Source organism: Takifugu rubripes, chromosome 1 (assembly GCF_901000725.2).
Source record: "Takifugu rubripes chromosome 1, fTakRub1.2, whole genome shotgun sequence".
In the NCBI taxonomy this organism is placed as follows: Eukaryota; Metazoa; Chordata; class Actinopteri; order Tetraodontiformes; family Tetraodontidae; genus Takifugu; species Takifugu rubripes.
Window position 1 is genome coordinate 6,969,129 of NC_042285.1, and position 21,655 is coordinate 6,990,783.

The 21,655-nt window shown below is 40.5% G+C and overlaps 1 protein-coding gene across 8 annotated transcripts in view; it reads right to left on the minus strand.

Moving 5' to 3' along the window:
- Window positions 1-5,698: 5,698 nt before the first annotated feature.
- jmjd1cb (jumonji domain containing 1Cb) overlaps window positions 5,699-21,655 on the minus strand; it is a 116,477-nt gene continuing 100,520 nt past the window's right edge. For 6 of the 8 annotated variants that reach the window (XM_029838715.1, XM_029838700.1, XM_029838693.1 and 3 more), the window contains 7 exons: window positions 19,914-20,044; window positions 12,237-12,359; window positions 9,694-9,833; window positions 9,158-9,334; window positions 8,727-8,858; window positions 7,842-7,945; window positions 5,699-6,854 (listed from right to left, as the gene is read on the minus strand). In XM_029838715.1, the coding sequence (XP_029694575.1) occupies window positions 6,827-6,854; window positions 7,842-7,945; window positions 8,727-8,858; window positions 9,158-9,334; window positions 9,694-9,833; window positions 12,237-12,359; window positions 19,914-20,044 (835 nt within the window). In that variant the 3' untranslated portion in view covers window positions 5,699-6,826. The remainder of the gene's footprint in view (window positions 6,855-7,841; window positions 7,946-8,726; window positions 8,859-9,157; window positions 9,335-9,693; window positions 9,834-12,236; window positions 12,360-19,913; window positions 20,045-21,655) is intronic. The other 2 variants (XM_029838724.1, XM_029838706.1) reach the window with 1 other exon arrangement.

The window sequence follows — 21,655 nt, forward strand, 5'->3', positions numbered from 1 at the left end:
GTTTTGTTTTTTGTTTTTTTACTGTGAACATTTTCTGGAAGACTCAGAGACTGTTTTAAAAAAAATTAAAACTTGAGGCCAAGGTTCAATTCAAGTTTATTTATATAGCATCTGCTACAATCACAATTTGTTCTATGTGCCCAGGGCCTGACCCACAACAAGTAATAGTGGCAAGGAAAAACTCCTGTTTAACTTTGAAAGAAACTTTGAGCAGGAACAGACTCATATGGGGAGCCAACTGGGCTGAGAAGAAGGGAAGGACAGGTAGAGAATAGACATATAGCATGCAAATACATTAATCAAAATAAGATATCATTATAAGAGAGTGGGTCAGTGGGGTCAGAGGGTAACAGGTCAGTGCATAGCCATGACCTGTAGATGAATACAGACAGAGGGCTCTCCCTCTGGAGAGGCAGAGAGAAGCAAAAGCAAAAAGAATTAAAATAAAAACACAGAAAATGTGTTAGTAACATTACCACTGACCTACAGGAGGGGAGTGATCAGAATTTTCTATCAGAACTTTTCATAGGCATATACAGTATACCTCATGATAAGTGATTGGGAACGCTGGAATTTTTAGTGGTACTAGTGTCTTGATCGCCCTCTAGTGGCTCATTTGCAAGAGGTTATTATCACCTTGACATGCTTGTAGTGGTCTGGACAATGATGGCACTCTCAGTATGCCTGGTTTGATGTGTTGTTTTTTTAAATTGCCCATGTGTGTCAATCATCCTGACACACTGGCTGTATGTAAAGTCACAAAGATTGATTTGAAAGTCTTGAAACATCAGTTCTACCAATCAATCCAAGAGACAATACTTCAACCCAAACATGGCACATGATGTTGGCAATTCATGGAGAAAATTGCAATCTGTTTCATCAAATTCAGTTTGAGTTTGTATGTGTGTGTGTGTGTGTGTGTGTGTGTGTGGGGGGGGGGTGATTGTCTATCTGTGTACTGTATGTGTAACTATATATATATATCTTAATGTTGTAAAATACGTTCTGTCCTGGGTAGAAAATTCAATGTTTGGCCAAACTCAAATGGCACCATGGCAGCAGAGTAGGCAAATATAGGACAAAGAAAATTAAAGACCGGAAAAACAAAGATGAAAGACAAGAACACTAAATAGCAAAGAAGAAATTACAATGATCATAAAGACACAAATAACAAATCACAAAGAAAGAAAAACAAAGAAGAAACATGAGCTGCAGAGAGAAAAAATGAGAAGACAGGAACTTCAAACCACTTTCTTACGTATACTTTATCATAATGGTTTGAAATTGTCTTTACGAGATAAGAGCTTAGCCCTGAGTGCCGCAATATTTTAAAATTCACTTCACTATGCCACGCCACCGGTGGTACAGGAAATGAACAGTCCCTACTCTGAGCAATACTGAGCTGGGGGTAAGGGGAACAAGAAGGTGGGGCTGAAAGATTAAAAGGGCCTGTTCAATGCTGCCTCCAGCTTTTAATATTATTAATAAATGTGGGTTTGAATGGTTATTTGTCTTTGCATGTTATCCATGATAAGCTGGTGACAACACACAAATTCAGCCAAAATTGGTTATAATAGACTCCAGACAATTTGTGGTTTTTCTATCAACATGAGTATCTCATTTTCTATCACCCTTTCTATCAGCATGAGTATCGCTGACTGTTCTTCTTTCATACCTCCATCCGTCCCTTAATGCAAGTTGAGCTAGCAATGAGCACGGTCCTCTGCCACAATGTTCAGGTTGTTAAAGGTATGACAGATTCTTTTGATGAGTGGGGGTAGTGGGTCTGATTTCTTTCAAACCTGCAGTAGAAGGAATTCAGATTGTCTGCCAGTGCTTTGTTCATCTCCCTGTAGGGGGATGGTCTTCTGTAGTTGACGATGTCTTGCAGACCTCTGCATAGACACGGTTAGCAGCTGCAAACTGTTACTCAGCTTACCCAAGCAGTTCCTTCTTCCCTTTTTGATCTATTTTTCTATTTCCTTGTCTGCCTGGCAGGGTCATTTCAATGCTACAGGAAGCATTTGAAGAAGTTGCTGCTGTTTAGAGTTGAACCACAGCTTGTTGGTGAATGAACAATAGTAGTGCTTCATTGCAACACACATGACCTCCCAGACAGTGATATAAGATATAAATTAGTTAATCCAGGTCCTGAGGTACAGTTTCAAAACCTTGTCGGTTTGTACAACCAAATCACTCCTGTAAATAGTGATGGGACGATAATACCTCAAGGAGTGTATTGACACACTACACAAACTGTGTCGGCACTGTATTGATACTGTGTTGGTCACCCAATAGTGACCCCTGCAGTAGTTATAAAATCATTGCAGGTAAAGAAATTCCTTGTTTGTGTAAATGCTAAACTGAGTTGGTATGTAAAATATAGCAAATTTGAGTTACAATTTTTAACTTATGTATACATTTGTTAACTGTTAAATCATATGAAATAAAAGACAAAAAAGTGATTCGTTTATGAATTTTTATTGAGGAACAAAAGTTTTTGGAGTGTCTTTGCTCCAAGGCGATTTCTCCTCTTAGACACCAGCTCCCCAGCCTTAGAAAATACTCACACGGTGCAGATGACGATGGTGAGCAGAGAGTTTTAAGTGCAAGTATCATCGTCCCATCACTACTGAATAGCCAGTTGATCGGAAATTATTAGCAGGTGTTTCTGTCATCAGTGCTAACTGCGGGAAAGAGGCGCCACCACGCCTCCTTGAGAGGAAAAACGCCACCAAAACAAACACCCAGGACCCTGACAGTACCCCCCCCCGATACTCTATATAGGGTCAAAGAGAGCCATGGTTCATCCCAGCTGCATGGGCTCGGTTGCTGTGACTTCCTGAGGAGGGAGAGGGCTTCACGTTGGTGGTTCGGCTGCAGGACCACTCAACCTGGCAGGGATCATTGGAAAAACCATGACTTAACCTGACACTCTTTCATTTCAACATATGGTGAGGTTGATTAACACCTCCAAATCAGGCATCTCATCTCAACCTGCCAGCTGATCTTTTACTTACTCCGACAACCCCTGAATATAAACCCCCTGCCCGCCTCACCGGTATAATGCTCAGGAATGAGTACGTGAGGCTCATGTGGTGCAGCAGCAGAGGATGGAACAGGGGCCAGCTGTGTGGAGACTCCTGGCACCACTGAGGCTCCAACGCTGGAGGTAAGATCCTGGAGATAACTCCAAATGTCCGAGAGGATCTTAGTGTGCTGCCCGAGAAGCCTGCCCTGAGCCTCCAAACCTCCAATGTTTGCCAAACTGAGTCGCTGTCTGCCAGGTCCATAGTGGTCTGATCGTTCTGTTAAGTTTTAATTTGAACAGGGCCCGAATGTAGACAGGAAACAGCCAACTAGGTCTCAAAACATTGGTTTATTTTAAACAAAAGAAGCCCCATACTCTGCGGGGGGAAGGGGGGGGAACTTGCTTGGCACAGGAAAAAAGTCCTGCATGTTTCTTCAGAAAAGGAGGGAGGTGTGATGACCAAAAAGCTGCTGAAACAATCAGACACTGGTGAACAGGAGCCTGGGACCTAAATAACCAGTCGATTGGTAATTGACAGCAGTTGTGACTGTCACCAGTGCCAAGGGCGGGAAAGATGATCTACCACGCCCCATGGAGACAGAACAGAGGAAGAACAGAGAAAACACCACCAAAGAACACCAAACCAAACACCCTGACACTTCTCTCCCTCTCCTCCTTCTCTCTGTATCCATCTACAGGTATCACTGACTTCAGAGCTTTGTGTTGACCTGCCAAACTCTGAACCCACTGACCCGCTCAACTCTTATACTAACCTATTGTAATTAATGTACTTGCATGATCTATACCTATTCTCTCTTCTACCTGTCCACCCCTCCCCTTCTCCTCCTTCTCTGCTGCGGAAGATGCAGAAACGGTTAAGATCGCTGTTCGTGCCCAACCATAGCTGAAGTTCATCTAGTTTGTTGCACAGAGAGCGCACATTGGAGAGAAATATTCCCGGCAGTGGTGGACAATGTCTGTCGCACAAGCGCGCCCGCGCTTTTCCCTCTCCTGCGTCATCTCCGGCGTAAGGAGTGGGCAAAGGTGGGAACACCTTTGACCAAAATGTCCATTAAAACCTCTGTGGAGGCGATGAAATCGGAGAATAGAGTTATGGTCCTAATGTTAATGAGCTCATCTCTTGCGAAAGAGCTCGTGCTGCCGTTGCCTTTTTATGGTCAGGTTTGTCTATGTTTTGGGTCCTACTTCACCTGGTGTTCGATAGATATTGAATATTTCAGATGTTACAATATATTTTACAAAGATACCTCTTTCAAATTATCCCCCTGAGAAATTATTATTATATTCAAAATATGAAAAATCCACCAATAATATCCACAAATGCAGGGCATTTGAAGTCATGAGGAGAGGGGAGGAGAGGAGAGGAGAGGAGAGGAGAGGAGAGGAAGTCTGCCTAGAATAGTAACTGGAATTACAGAATTAGTGACAATAAGCTCTTTCAAAGAGTAAGGTCTTAAGTCTAATCTTAGAAGTAGAGATTCAGTCAGCCCCCCTTACCTGGACATGGAGCTGGTTCCACAGCAAGGGGGCCTGATAGCTAAATGCTTGGCTCCCCATTCTACCTCTAGAGACTCTGAGGACGACAAGTAAACCAGCATTCTGAGATAGAGTGGTCTATTGGGATGATAAGGTGTCACCAACTCTGCCAGGAAAGATGGAGCTTGGCCTATGAGAAACTGGTGGGTCAGAAGAAAATTTTAAAAATTATTCTAGATTTAATGGGCAGCCAATGAAGAGATGCAAGTACAGAAGTTATGTGACCTCAACTTCTCAATATTTCTCAGGTGAAAAAAGGCACTTCTTTTAGACGTCGCCCGCTCTGGCCCCCAGAATGCACCTAACTATGGTCGCTGGTGTTGGCTACACGTATTGCAAAACAGAGTCGCCAATTACCAGAGTCGGTTTCTCACTGGGAGTGTCGCTGAGTGGGGAAAAAACGGTTAGCCACGGGAAACGGTTGGTGGTGCACCTTGGGCTTGTTCAGCACTCAAAGGCAGTGGCATCTCTGCTGGACCAATTTTACCAGTGCTGATACGTTGGTCTTCTAGGGGGGGGGTCCTCAGATATGTGTCCCTAGGATTGAAGTTGGTAGTGAAAGAGGCAAGGTCAAATTTCTTCCTCCTGACACCAAGAGCAAGTTCTGAAGGAGGCAGGCTTTGAGGCGCTGAAGAACAAGTTTTTCAAAGCACTTCATGACCATAAACATCAGTGCCACTAGCCTGAATCTTCTTCATCCTGGTGTTTTATGATTGCTTTGTTGGAGACCTTGATAATGGTTGATCTCCTAAATTGAACAGGACCTCAGCCTCTGACAGGGATGCCAATCATGACTCCTCAGCAATTTGCCTTGTATTCTGTCTGGTTCTGCAGCTTTCTAGGAGTTCACCTCCAGAACACACCTCACTCAGTCTTCTTGAAGAGAGAGGGGTTGTAATTTGAGGGATTCACTTTGTACTAAATATTAGCTCTGACAAAGAATTAAGAAGTCTATGGGATGTCTGCTCTGACAGAGCCATAACACTACCATCACTTTGTGGTAAAGACCATGTTAAATGCCAAAAAACATCAGTACGAAATCAAAAAGTAACTAAGTATATTAGTGATCCATTATTCACTTTAGAGATTTAATGTCAAATACAGCACAAATGTTTGATAAATCCATTTTAATGGACAATGTAAAACCCTTTACTTTGATGTACAAAGCATGAAACACTTGCACTTAAAAGTTTGAAATTGGAGCAAAACACGTTTTAAAAAAATACCTGTGAATGTATATACTGTATGTACAATGTATATTAAACTTTTCATTATTTTATCTTATTTTGCTTAAACTTCAAAAGTTCACTGTAATAAATCCTAAAAGGAAAGATAATGCATCAATTTCTTAAATAATTTACATGTTTTTGTAAATAGGTTTTATAGCAAATACTTTCCTATAAAATGCTAACATTTTTATGCAATTTTGTCCTTTTTAAAACAGCTTAACACAGTCTTTACAATAGTTTGGCAATTTATTTTTTTTAAAAAGTGTCTTTATGGCATGAGGACTGCAGAAATTCACAAATTCGGAAAGTTACAGGCATTAGTTAGGATGTCCTCCATCACAGTAGAGCAGTACTACAAAAGAAAATCACAGAGCCCAAAAAAAAAACCGAAAAAAAAAAAAACCTGTACACATCACATTTACATTAGTTTTCTTTTTGCTAAAACATCACATATCATAAGACTATAAAATGAATTATTATTGTCTATAAAAGAAAACAAAAAAAATAACTGGACAAAAATGACAAGAGCAAATATGTAGGAAACAAACAAGAGAAGGGAGAAAATGCCAAATGAAACTTTTTCTGAAGCTGCTGCTGGTGAAATCTGAGATTAAGCTACAGATGGGGATTAAACGATTCCAATCTTTAGTAGAAAACCTTATGTTAATGGAAACTGAAAAAAGGCATGACTCACACTTAATATCTGCTTTGGTTAAGATCTCTGACTGCTTTTGTGGGCATAGTTAATTTTTTCCAATTCAAGATAAGGTTTAATCCTCATCAGTGGTTTTGCTAATCTTCTGTCTCCTCTTGGCACTGAAGGTCTAAGATAATGGAGTTGCACATGTCTCTAACTGGTCAAACCCAATTCTTTTCGTAAAATGGGAACTTCCCCCATGCCAGAAGAGGGTGTGAGCAGATCATGGAATAGAGGTGTGCATGGGGCCTTGGAAGTGTCATGGGTTTCCTTCACCAATGTCGTCTCTTTTCAAGGCACTCACCACCTCTTTCACACAGTGATACAAGATGTTCTTAACCTGAGGGAGAGGAGCAGAAAATCTTTTTAAATAAGCAACTTTTGTATGTTACTTTTTCCACAATACTAGCATTTTTTTTATTATTAACACCTTACCATGAAAAATGTGGTTTCAATTAAAAAATGTAAACACAATATAGAGATGCCTCCCTACATATAACATATTCCTATATGTTGACCAAAGTATTAACATAATATTATAACCTTTCCCAAGGTTTACTTCTGGCAAAGACGTTTTGTGACAGTTTGCATTTGTTTGTTTTTTAGTAGCAAAATAACAAAAAGTTTTGAATGGATTTAATAAATTTTAAAATCCAAAGACTTTAAAAAAGTAAGAAGAAAAAACATCAAACCGGTACATAGAAATGTCTCTGCTTATCTTTGGATTTTGCATTATTTATATATAAAAAGAAAAATATACACACAAATACACTGTACTATGAGTGTAAGTTATATGTGGGGAAACTAGCAGATAGCTCAGATCTCTCTCATGTGCTTTGAGTCTCTTATCTGAATTATAGTCCTTTCAAAGAGGCTAACCCTCGAATAGAAGACAAACAATATACAGTGGCAGGTAAACTCGATGGGTCTCATTCATGAAACGTGAGCAGAGCGAATTTGTGTGTATTCGCAAAAAAAAAATTATGTGAATCTCATTCATCAACATTTTAGTTGCTAGATCTGTTCATAGCTACTATAAAAATCTACACATGCTTTTCGACAATGTGTCATAAAAAACTGCTGTGGGCTGTTATCCGTATCACTTTTTAAAAATGTTACATAGCTTTACAGTCTGTCAGCTATCACGGATTTAGATTAGGGTATATTAATGCACAATGTAACATTGCTAGGTTTCATATTTCTACCTCAAACTCGAGAGAAAATTGTTTGTACTGCACAACCTAGACAAAATTGATCACTAAGGTATCTGTGATTTTTTAGAATGTAGATTATTGTGACACATCATTCACAACATTTATTACCTTACCATCTGGGGTCGCTCTCTCCATCATGGATGATTCCTGCTATGTGCTCGACTGTATGTGACAATTTGGACAGTAAGCCTCCTCCTCCTGTGGCAGATATATTTTTCTGTATGCACAAATAAGTTTTTTTGCCTCTATTTTTATATCAAACCACTTTCTTTTGACCTTGAGCATGGTTCTGGGGACGGCAGAGACCACATTAATGATTTGCCTGTCCCCATCACACCACTGCTAATTGATGACAATAAAATGTTTTTTTTATAATTCAACTTCACTCAAAATAATCTCTATCTCTGCTTCAGAAAAATTCATTCTGCTTCGGAAAAGTTCTTTCGTTCTCTTACTTGTTTTGCTTGTGCTATGACTGACAGGTAAACCGGATGCATGAATGTACACCTCCATTTATTGTGCTCATTGCCAATTGATGGGTGGAGATTTCTGCAAATAGCTGATTACTGGGAGTGCGCTATCAATTTACGATTGCTAGGCATTCATGATCTACATGCGTGTTTATGATCAGATCTGAGTTTTCAGAACACAGTTCCTGAATCTGGACTTTAGTGGAGTCGGCTTTTATGCATAAATCTGTTTGCAAATTCACTAAAGTTTCATTAATGAGACCCAATGAAGATATTCAAATTGATCGGGGTATTAGTTTTGGGTGTAAGTCACAATATGGTGGGAAATGAATTGCTTGGTGGAAGTCTGCACACTCTCCAGTGCTTTGTTTTTAGTTTATCCTGAGAAACATGAATATTGAATATTTCCAATATTCTGCATTAGTAGTTTTAATGATAATCACAGGACATATATGTTAAAATGAATAAATATTTGCAAATCTGTCAATTAGTTTGTTTGCATTCATAAATAAAGGGGTTCATTTTAACCTGGAGTTTATCCTCATAGTTGACTTGGTCCTTGCTGGACCGAAGTTCCTGGGTGAGAGAGAAGCATTTGGCCACGTGTTCCGGAGACACAAAGTCATTAATGACCTGAACACAGCTGTGGAGGTTCTGTACCTGTGTATAGTAACATAAAAGAGTCAACAACAGTCACATCAATTTACAAATATTTTATCAAATATACAAGTAAAAAGTAACAGTAAACATTTTTCAAATATTTACTGAATTTGCCACAGCCTCTACCAATATACCATTGCAAACTAAAAGCTTTTCTGAAGAAGAGAATGTCAGGAGAGTACTCTTGACACCCTACTACATCTGATTCTTTGTATGTCACCTTCTATTATTCCGATGCAACTTTGTGTTGATTTTTTTATTTTTTTTTAACAAAAATGCTCAGCAGTACTTCTGTTTACCTGATGCATGGCCCCTGCAGGTATCAGCACTGAGTCTCCTAAGAACTGGACAACAGTCCAGCCCTGAACTCCATGCTCATCTAGCAGCCGCCGACGCTGCTTTCTGCTCAAGTAAAAGCTCTGCTCTCTGATTGGGTCCTGGTCCAAAGATAAGTCCAATCCCTGTTCCTTACAAAGCTGAGTTGAGTGGGGAAAAACTGAGAGTGAGGGACTTATTTCCTGTAAAAATATCTATTTTCCATTTTAGGCGGTGCAGAGGATATGGCCTATGAAACTACTAAAGCAACAAGGACATACTCCATAGGCTAGACCAGATTTTGTGAAATAAAAATCACTGATTTTAGGGCCTTTAGATCTGTTATTGAAATGAAATGAAAACCAAATCTTCATATACAGTGCATAAGATAATCATGCACATACAGCCACAATAGTAATAAACATTATCAACTAACAAACAAAAAAATCTAGCAGTATAGAAATTTAATGATGGAGGATTAAACAGAAAACAGTAACAGAGTTTTGGTCACTGTGTTTACCTTGTGCAGGAATTCTCGCATTTGGTCCATGTCTTTGTTTAGGTATATGTGCCACAATGCCCCTGGTGTCTCACTTGAGTCTTTCAATCTTCTGTGAAACCCCTCGTCTAGATCCTCCTCCTCCAAACGTTTTAAAACTCCTTAATACAAATACATACATTTTCAGCAGGTTTTGCTTAATTAGGAATTCTTTATAATTATTCACAATTACTTCAGTCAATTACTGGGCCAGTCTGTAGGGGACGGGGCTGAGGAGCAGAGGGTTTCTCAATTTAAGCCCGAATTTGGACAAAACTTGGCAGGTGTTCTGGTAGTAGGGGAATGTACAGGACACCCTCAGAGCACTGCCAAGTTACCCTCGAGCAGGGTACCAAATCTTCAAACCCTGCCATTTCTCATATTCATCTGGGATAGGCTCGCATTCTCCCCCATGACCCAGAAATGTATAGAGGTCAAAAAAGGAAAGAAAATATTTACTATGAAATATACACCACTAAGGCACACTGCTATGAAAACCTGCCAAATATTGGTTAAGACTGTTTCATACAAGTCCTCCTCCTTCCAAGGTTCTGTAGTCTGGCTCTGACAATCATGTGCTAGTTGTTGGTGGTTTTGACAGTTGTTTCTATTTGCCTGAGCATCTATCCGAACCAACATTAACTCCATAACAGATTTCAGCTACAGTAGCTCATCTGTTGGAGTTTGGTCCCTACGTGTAGCAATGAGTCTTGGTTTCCCATGGTCAGAGGATGGTAGAAATGAGTTATACTTATTGCTTGTTACATTTACTTGAGTAAAGTTTTGAAAATAAATATTTCTAGGAATAGATTTACTGCACCATAAATTTTACTTATTTTTGCAAGAGATTTACCACATGAATGTGTTTCACTTATCAGACTTCAGTTTCACTAATCCGGTTTACCAATCAGACATAGCAATGCAGACACATAACCACACAAACAGTGGCAACATTAGCGGCACAAACTCTTACCAACTCTTCCCACAGATAGGGAATAGAAAAAAATGAAAAATGGCAGACACACATGTCTCCAATGCTAAATCTGAAGAGGAAGAAATTTGTTCATATACAAAGGATGATTTGGTTACACGCAGTGAATAAAATAACTATACAATGTATTATCTGTATCTGCCAAAACAAACCAAATTTTTAGAATACAAACCACAATGTCTAACCTGATAAAACTTGTAAGGTGTAACTGAATTCCTTTTTTTTGTTTTGTTACTGTGGTTGGGCTAATTTTAGCCTTGTTATGTTATAGAATAAGAGTCTTTAAAGGAGTCTTTTTGCATTTGTAAACATTTCATTAAAAATGCTTAAGATAGTTTTGGTACCTGATCAATGTTACTATGAATAATTAGCTTTATGCTTGAGGGAAAAATAAATATAATAGATAAATAAAATAAATAAAAATCAGAAATTTGTTCTGCTGGACAAGTAGTTACAGAAATATGGTAACCACAATAATTTGTCAGTGTACACTGAGATTTAATCCAGCATTCATCACAAATCACATTTTAATTCAGTGAACTTGAACAAATAGAACCGGACATGTGATAATGAATGATATTTTCCATCAACAGAGGGTTCACCCCAACAAAATAAAGATGTATAAAGAAATAATAGACTCCCAGAGAAATCAAATGCAGTCCTCTTCCTACCAAACCACCTATGAAGAATCCAATATTCAAAGATTCCCTCACTGGCTCTTGGTGGATAACGCTGGCATCTACTGAAAAACTGATAACATTTTGTGTAAGACCAACCATCGTTATTTTATATCTGAGCCTGCTGGGTCAGTTGGTGGGTAAGAGAATATACAGTATATGTTTTGAAAAAGTGAGGTTTGGGCTTGCACATTATTTTGTATTTTACAAACAATAAATAGTTTTACTCAGTTTTATTTAATAACAAATAAGCAAATTATTCTATATACATGATTTGAAAAAGAAAATTAGATATTAGGATGAAAGAGCTACTATTTACTTGAGTCGTCTTTTCAAGAAATTATTTTTTACTCTTTCTTGTCCAAGGAAAAAACGCTGCCTAATAATTGTGCACACCTGGTAGCAGGTGTTCATCTCCTAAGGTCTCCTCCCTTATTACATAATTGATTATCACCAGTAGGCATTCATGTTTATTCATCTTGGAGTTGTTAATGAATTAAGATAATGATATGGTCAAAATATTCACTTACCAAAAATGTGAACAAAGTATAATAATTAATCCAAGTCAACTGGACTGTATTTCTTCTCATTAAAAGTGTGTCTTCATATGGAAATGATTGTGGTGATGACCCAAAGGATGTGAACAATAATGGAAAGATCTAGTTTTTAGCTTACTTGTGTTTTTTTCTGACAGAGCTAATGTGAGCAGATTTAGGAGTATTGTTAACAGAGCTTTGCTCCCAGAACTGTATCACTACCCTGAGCCACTCAATCATATACAGTATCTTTCAATAGGACAGATGCCTTGGCCAGAACTTGAGCATGTTCTTACACACAGCCTAATGTTGATTGCTCACCAGTTTTTGACAAGACTCCATTTCCTTTGGCCACTCCAACATATACCAGGACAGACACAACATCAGAGACCTCAAGGTGTAGGTTGGCAGTCCCAAAGTCCTGCTCCTTAGATGCTGCAACACCTAGTAGTAGTAATAAAGAGGACAGGGGTTGTAGGAGAGTTTATCAGAGCTTCAGAATCATTTAAAAAATAACTAATTCACACAACTTTGTGTTTCAAAAACTTGAATAAGCCAACCTCTGCAACCAATAACTAAACAGAGGAGGTTCAGGATTTATGACAAAGTTGTCTCTGGACTGCCTTATCTACATCTACAGGCTGAATGATGTAAGCACATCTGTGGAAGAACTTTAGGAGCTTTGGGACTAAAAAACTTATAAAGCTGGATCACCAATGTAAATCAATCTTTATTGGCAATTAGTTTTTTCAATTCAGGATGTGACACTGGTACTAGTCAGGAAAAATTAGGTAAAAAATTGAGGTCAGAGTTGTGCAAAAACACTTGACTTTGATGATGCAAACTATTCTGTGAAGTACACTAATTGACTGAGAGATTGAAAAAGGACTTCTTCCTTCTTGGGTGGCCTAGAAGCCACCATGCCAGTAGATTACTTGTTTGACTGTGGATAATTTAATTCTCTTACATTTACAGCCCCCATCTTTACAGGGTCTTTTTTTCTGGGGTTGATGCACATTTCACTCTGAAACAATCTCTAGGACACATAAACTGCCTTTTTTCCTGAGTGGTACCATAATGTTGATACTTGTGTGTACAGTTGAACAGGGTAGGGGTAATTGTTTCACTGGGGTCTTCCCGGTGGGCATCCTGTTTCGTTGTGCTCTCAGATATCTCAGGTGTGCCCCCCTACGCTTTTACCCTTGGTTGTCCTCTGCAGTCTCTGACAGTGATCTAATGGCTTATCAGAAGGCCTGTTTTTGTGCCACCATCCATTTCAAAATTCGGTTGTGGATGTGGCAAAGCTTTTGCATTCAACTGCAACAAAAAGCACTTGGGCATGCCAGCCACATTGCCCTGCCTCTGGTACAGTCATTTTAACAATGAAGAGTGACTTCTGTAAGGTTGAAAACAAGGCAAGGTGTGTCCTGTGATTACTTGTGATGATCTGGGGCTGAAAGACAAGCTTCTGGTCTAGGTCAATCTGCATTTTCCAGTTCTCCGCAGTGACCAAGATGGTTCCTTGTATCTCTACTTTCAACTTTTGACACAAAGTTGAAGGTCTAGAGAGTAGTTTTTAAAGTTTAGGCTAGTAGTGTCATTGCCTATGTGATGGTGACTTTTGTTTCTGTTATGTTTTCCTGGTTTTCTCACAAGGGGCATGGTAGATTCACCTGGGTCCCATTCGCTGGTGACTGTCACATCTGCAGCTGGTTACCAATCAACACTCCTCTACCTGTCCTCCCCTTCTCCTCTTTCCCTACCCAGCCGGCCATCAGCAGGAGGGTCCCCCTACATGAGCCCGGTCCTGCTTAAGGTTTCTTCTTGTTAAAGGGGAGTTTTTCCTTGCCACTGTTGCATGTTGGGGGTCAGGCCTTGGGATTCTGTAAAGCGCCTAGAAACAATTTTGATTGTAACAGATGCTATATAAATTTAGGTTGATTTGATTTGATTTAAAAAGCTGCTGCCTCCCGATCACCAGGGTTTGACCGTTTCTTCGGCTTTGTGGTAAACATGGACCATTGGTATCTTCTCGTGTTTCGTCCCTTCAAGTAACTTTCCCTGTTTTTCACACATCTATTCCTAGGTCTCCACGCGCCCCTCGTTCGGAGGAACGATCTGCACTTTGCGCCATGCAGTTATCTACGTTAATTAAAGTCTAGTGTTAACACCATCAACTGTTGTTTGTCTGCTTACGAGTCCCGCCTGACTTGCATCTTAACAAGTACCTTATTTTCACGACTATAAGGCGCACCTAAAACACTGAGATTTTCTCAAAAATCAATGGTGCGCCTTATAATATGGTGCGCCTTGTGTGTAGACTGAGTTCCAAAATGTGCTGTGTGCCTTTGGTGGATGCACTACGGTAAACGCTACGCCCATCAATTAGCGGCACACCTATGCGTAAGGACCCCCTAAAATGGCGCCAGTCAAGCGACACGCGTATGAGGCTTACTTTAAACTGCAGGCCATCGAATATGCGGCTGAAAATGGCAATCGAGCAGCTGCAAGACATTTTAATGTAAATGAGTCCATGGTCAGAGAAAGTGGAGAAAACAAGAAAGTGAACTGCGCCAAGTGAGGAAGACGAAGTTGAGTTTCCGTGGGAACAAAGCAAGGTGGGCCGAGCTGGAAGACCGAGTGGAACAGTTGGTTGTGGAACAGCGAACAACTGGAAGGGGTGTCTCTACTGTCTCCATTCAACAAAAGGCCAAAGCGATTGCTGAAGAAATGGACATTGAGCACTTCCAAGGAGATCCATCTTGGTGTCTCCATACGTGCAAGGACAACTGTTGCACAGCGGCTGCCCACGGATTACCAGGAGAGGGTGGCCATCTTCCGCACCTACTGCCACGACAAGATAACCACGACCAGCCACATCACCAACATGGATGAGATCCCTCTGACTTTTTACATCCCTTTGACCCAAACAGTGGAGAAAAAAGGGACCAGCACGGTGGCAATACGGGGCACGAGAAGTCTTTGTTCACTGTGGTTCTTGGCTGCCACGGAAACGGACAGAGCGCTGGATGACAGAAGGTGAACACTCCTTCACAAAGACTATGAGGCAGCGGCGGGCAAGTTATGCCACCATATGCGGATGGATTGTAGACGCATGGGCTATGATACCGTCTTCATGTATTGTAAGAGCTTTCACAAAAGCCGGCATCAACGCTGAAGCGGAACCGGTCGGTGAGTCTGATTCAGATGACGAAGAAGAGGAATTCGGGAAGTTGGACATTAAAATAGCGCAGCTGTTTAATTCAGATACAGAAGATGAAAACTTTGATGATTTTGTGGCGGAACAATGAATATTTTGTTCAATAAATGTGTTGAAACTCACCGTTTTACTTCTGTTGTCATTTTTGTATGCCCCTTATGTATGTTTTAAATACAGATATAGCACCCGTAACTGAGACTGCGCCTTTTATTACAGTGCGCCTTATGGTCGTGAAAATACGGTAGTTTAAACTTAAAGGCGGCCCAGATGAGGGAATGGAAAACAGATCCAAAAATATTTCCAAGGTCTGAGGACATTTTCTGTGGCTAACCAATTAGCTGGTTCACATCGGTGATGGCTTCACCTGCAGAAATGAGATATTTACATGCTACCTTAAGCTGCTGGTTTCTGCTCACCGGCATCAGATGCTCTCAGATCTGCACTCAAGATTAGGTAAAATCGCAGATCATGACATTTCCTAGTTGGACGAACATTTCCTTTCTCCCCTTCTCTAGGTTGTGACTTCACATGCCGTCTAATGTGTGTCCAGGTTGTGTACAGTGTCCCTGAATTCAATGCCTTTGTCAGTTGCATTCAAGGAGCCCAAGCACTTGGGTTGAGCTCAGGTTACCCCGTCCAAGAGGCAGCGGAGACTCTCCCCCCGAGTGTGCTTGCACTCGGACAGTCCAGCCATTTCCTCATCATTTGCCCAATTCAACCAAAAGATGAAGTTTGCCGGCATATATATGCAAGGGTGCATGTGTTCAGATTCACGCATTGTTGAGGTGTTCAGCAAACAGCCAGGCATCTCCCTGCCACCTCATTGGCCTTATGATTGCTGCATCAACCTGCTGCATGGGGCTCCCTTTCCATCGAGTTGGTTGTACAAACTCTCTTGATCCGAGCAGGAGTTCCATGGAGAGATATGTTAGCAAATTATTGGCGTCTGGGCTAATTCTTTCTTCATCTTCCCATGAAGGAACAATTTTTTTCTTTGTACAAAATGATAGGTAACTATGGCCATGCTTTGACTATCGGGACCTGAATGAGATCACCATTAAGAACAAGCACCCTTTACCAGTACCTGACGCAGCTTTCAGCCCACTCCATAAGATCAGAGTTTTCTTCAAACTCAACCTGTAGAACGCCTTTCACTTGGTCTGAATATGTAATGGAGACAAGTGGACAACAGCTTTCAACATTTCCCTTGGTCATTTTGTGTACCTGGTCATGCATTTTGGCCTTAACAATGCCCCTGCGGTGTTCCAAGCCCTGGTGAATGACGTCCTGCGTGACATGCTGAACAAATACCTCTTTGTCTACTTGGGTGACATCCTGATCTTTTCGGAAACACAGAAGGAGCATATCCAGCATGTCCGCCTGGTGATCTGATGTCTCCTTGAGAATAAATTAAGTTGAGAAGTGTGAGTTCCACACCACTTTGCTCGGTTGAAGCCCTTGCTCACCTACGCCCCCATTCTATCTCATCCTAATCCCGGCTGCCAGTTCATTGTGGAAATGGAAGCTTCGGACAATGGAGTTGGCGCGGTTCTTTCCCAGTGGAACCTGTTTGACCAGAAGCTTCATGCCTGCTCCGTCTTAGGTTGGCGGCTTGTGACATTGGAGGTTAACTACGATGTGGGTAATCGAGAATTGATTGCTGTGGTTCTAACGCAGCAAGAGTGGAGACAGTGGCTAGAAGGGTCTGCCCACTTGTTTATTGTTTGGACTGATCACAAGCATCTCTGTTACCTGAGAAATGCCAAGTGCTTCTAATTCCCCTACCTATCGCCTTGGGTCCCACAATGTCAAGCTTGAGGCTCTTTCCATCCAGCCCAGAGCACAGCCCAGCCAAGGCCTTCATGTAAGCTTGACCTGTGTGTGTGTCCTAGGGAAGTCCTTTCATCTACCTCCAACTGGTCTACTCAATCCTCTCCCTTCCTCTGGACATCCGTGGTCTCACATTGCTGCACCTGGCGAATGGAAACACCATCATCCTTACAGTGTGCTTCACCTTCATAGTTTTCCTAAAGGATATTGTCTTGGACTGTGCCCAAGTTTTGGAGGATTCCGGTGAGTTCAGGGCACTGGTGATCCTTTACTCTAGACACCATCCTGAGTCAAACGGTCATATGCAGAGGACAAACCAGAGCCTGGAGAGTGCCCCCTCTGATGTGTCTTTGCTCAACATCCTGTTTCCTGGAGTTCATTCTTGGTTTGGGTAGACTATGTCCACCACTCACTATTCTCCACCACCACGGGGTTATCTCCCTTCATAGCCTCCGTAGAATATCATTCTCCACTGTTTGAGTACCAGAAGAAGGTCACAGTGCCATCACATTCTGGACGAGAGTCTCCTGTGGGATTATTACCTGGACCATCTCGACAAAACCAGGCAAAGCACAAGGAAGTACTGCTATGGTTTAGCAGTATGGTTTATGTGTTGCTTTTTTGCCCTGTCCTTGTAGTTTGTGTTGTAGTTTCTAGTTTGCCAATTTGCCGGTTCACATCGGTGACGGCTACACTTGCGGTGGGCGAGCAATCAATGGGCCATCTTAAACCTCTGCCTTTTACTCACGAGACGTCAGATCGTCCCTTTGTCCTGAGTGCCCTTGTATCTGCACTTGAGAAGTAAAAATTCAGATCATGACTCGAGTTAGATTTATTGCATGAAAATTTCCGTTCTGCTCGTCTCCAGGTCGCCTGAGCCTTGCCTCCATCTTTAGTTTCTTTTTTGGTGCATTCGCATACATTCTTTCGGAACATATCATTTTGGGGTCCTAACAATCAGTAACATTGGAACCGAACAGTAACATTGGAACTGGTTCCACATGTATGTCCTATATTTGTATGTCCTAAACGTCATGAAAAACTGGGTATACTAGCTTTCTGGGTCAGTGTGTCAGTGTAGTTGTTTTGTATCAGGTAGAATGTCTTCCTTTGAGCAACAATGCTAAAGAACACCTTTCCACATTCAACAGAGTGATCTGTTGGAACTATTTGATGTTTACTGCATTCTTAGGGATTACCACTCTCCCTGCTCTCTGCCAAGCTTTACAGATGATTTGGCTCTTCCATGTCACCTTCATTTGCCTTCACAAGAACATTTGAACACAAGATTCATGGGGTGATTTTATACAGCTGGTATGGAACTCTGGTCCTGGAGCTACTTTTGCCTTCCTTAGTTTTGGGGGACTGTCATCCAGCTGGTGTTCTGGTTGAGGCAGTGGTGGCAGAGTTGTTTTCTGTGTAAGGTGGGCTTCCAGTCTTTGATACCTTAAATAAGTCACTATTTTTCTTTGTGAAGAATATTACAAATCTGAAAGAATCCTGATGTTCTGGCCCTCTCTTTCCTCCTCTGCCAAAGCCTAAAGTTATCTACTATCCACAAACAAGCATTCCTTCAGATCTGCTTGTAGGAGGTTAATGCCTGCTCATTCTGTGAGCAGAGATCTCTGAGGATTCCATTGCAATCTCTTCTCTCTTTATCAAGGCACTTAATGGGTGGCTGCCTTCTGGACATGGGAGGGGTTGGCGTTACTTGCTTCTGTCCCATCTCTTTTGTTCCAAACCTTTCTGCTCCACACGAGGGGATCCAAACCATTTTCTCCAGTTCCTTCTCCATTGATTCTTTGAATCCACAGAGGATCTTCCTAAGGTCTGCATCAATTTCTGCCTGCTCTTTTTGGTGCTCGACTTGGGCCACTTCACTAAAGGGCTATAACTTTGGCTATTCTTGGTTTGGCTAAAAGTTCTCAGATGTTGTGCTTGAATTATGCTCAGCCACTGGGGTACTGCTGCAGTGTGGACTGTTGTCTGACTGCTGCGACTGAGTTTCACTCACCTAACCTTACTATCAGAAGATAATGCTCAATGTGATGTTCCGGCCCCAGTTTCTTTAATCACTTAATCCACCTTTGATTATTAGTTTTAGGCCTCTAAAGGTTACCTTGGACCAACCACAGATACATACTCGGAGCTCTTGTCCTTCAAGTGATGTTGCTCAGTATGTACTGATTTTCTGGTTCGTCATCATATCCATTCTCGGGTCATTTACCGGTACAGGGTTGTCAGCCAATTACTCATTTTCCACTCCTGACTCCTTCCACTCACAGACTTAATGATGGGCAGGTGGTTCTTATGCACTTATTAAGTAATGGATCTTGCTAGTCTGCTGGTTTCTTTCCCTTCTGTCGGCTCCACGCTATCACATGGTCTTTCTTTAGTTAACAGCTGAACTTTCCCAGCAGTCATAGATAAATGTAGCATCTTCCGGCTTCTTGAAATTGTACTCAAATACGAACCACATTTTTGTAGGTCCAAAATTCTCTTCCCGACATCTTGGCTGATTTCTTTTTATTTTCCCCTGATGTTACAGAAGAAAGCAGTATGTTCTTTGCTGTGCCTTAAAATACATCGTCAGATCTGCCTAAAAAATTAAAAGTTGTCAATTAAACTAAAAGATGCGAAAAGCCATTACAGCATTATCTGGGCTTTTCAAATTTGTTTAATGTAATCTTTTTATATGTCAAATTGTGACATGGAAAAAGTAATTCAAAATATCTAAAAATTGTACATCCTGTTATTCTGGCGAGCAGGAAAAACTAATTGTAATCTTAACTGATGGAATGCAGGAAATATTTAGTCTGACTGACTGCCAGGCAGAGAAAATGTGATTAGTATATTTTTTAGACATTATGTACTGTAAATGTCTGGTTTCAAATGTATACAGTATTTTGATAAGTTGTGAAAAAAATAATTTAATTAAATTCCATTACCATAGGCACAGCTCAGTCTTGGTCCCAAGTCTGGCCTTACAAAGAAAGATGGCAGGTAAGAGGCCAAATTGAGATTGCCTTCTGGATCTGAGTATTCTGGCAAAGGCAGGTTCTTCATTAGGTCATCATATCTGAAAAACATGCAAGATTACTTTTTATCACCATTACATTTGAACAACAACCATGAAAGTCAGTTATCTTTATAAAATAGATTCAGATGGGAGGATGAAGCAGATCAGGAGATATGTTTTCCTGGAGCTCTGACGCACCATTTAATTTTTCAACAATGATAATTTATTTTCAACAACCTACCCAAGTTAATATGGAGTACTGACTCCATGTAATGTCATGTATGCATTGCAACTGATCCCATTGATTGTACAATGACACAAAACTTTAACAATCACCGTAAATTCTGGACTACAGAGCGCACCTGATTAAAAACCGCATAATCTAATTTTAGAAAGAAAATCAATTTTGTACTTATACAAGCCGCACCGGATTTTAAGCCGCAGGTATTCCACGTAGTAATATGAAAAATTAGCTCAAAAACATTCAGTACCGGTATATGTTTTTATTACTGTAAGAAACGAGTCACTGACAACAAGTAACAAACAGACAGGTAAGAAACAACATCCACTCTTTTCACTTGTATGTTTATACAGAGAACTACAGAGTCCAATTTTAATCAAATGTAAGGATTTTTTAACTGTAATGCAGCTACCTTGAAATATACCTTTGTATCAGCTACATACAAATTACGTTGCACATACTTTTTTACTCAATGAACATGAAAGTGCATGAATAGCATTCCAGTATCTCCTAATAACTGGTAAAAGCATATACCATATACTGAATCCTACCAGTAAAGTCACTGATCGCCTTCTTCATCTTCCTCCTGTGCACTAAAGCCATCAGAGTCCTCCACTTCAGTGTCTGAATTAAACATCCTCAGGATCTTATCACTTGCTACATCATTTTCCTCATTTTCGCTGTCATTTGAGTGCGCACTTTCCTCTTCATAACGCATCAGTCCGGCATTTCGGAATCCGTTGGTAAGGGTTGATGTTTTGACTCGGCTCCAGGTATTTAGGATCCACTGGCAGACTTGATTTCAAGATCAAGATTCAAGATTCAAGATTTACTTTATTCATCCCCGTAGGGAAATTGAATTGTAGTAGCAGCCTAAACATGGATTAATATAACTGTAGTATAGGTTTTGTATTTGCAAAGTATAGAAATAGAATAAATAAAATACAAATAAGATTAGAACAGCAGCTCAATTTCCTTCTTCAACAGCCAGAGTGATCGCTTTTAACTTGAAAGCTGCATCATATGCTTTTCTTCTAGTATTTTCCATGTTGATGAGGGTTAGTAAAAATGACTGATTCACAATAGTTGTGATAGTGCGCCTGACTATCGTACAATTTCATTGGACCTCTGTCTGGACCTCTCACTAATTTTATTGGTCTACTGCTGCCAGGCAAAATGTTTATGGCGCCACGAAAAAAAACATGAATAAGCCGCACCGTAGAATAAGCCGCAGTTTTTAAAGTGTAGAAAAAAGTAGCGGCTTATAGTCCAGAATTTAAGGTAATTTGTATTGGAAAATATAGTAATGCACTTTATGATTAAATGAGACTTATAATGAAAGGAGATTTTAAACCATTTACACATGTGCATATCAAATGTAAATTGAATCCCTGCCTACACCTTACAAACTAAAGGAAGAAAGTATTCAC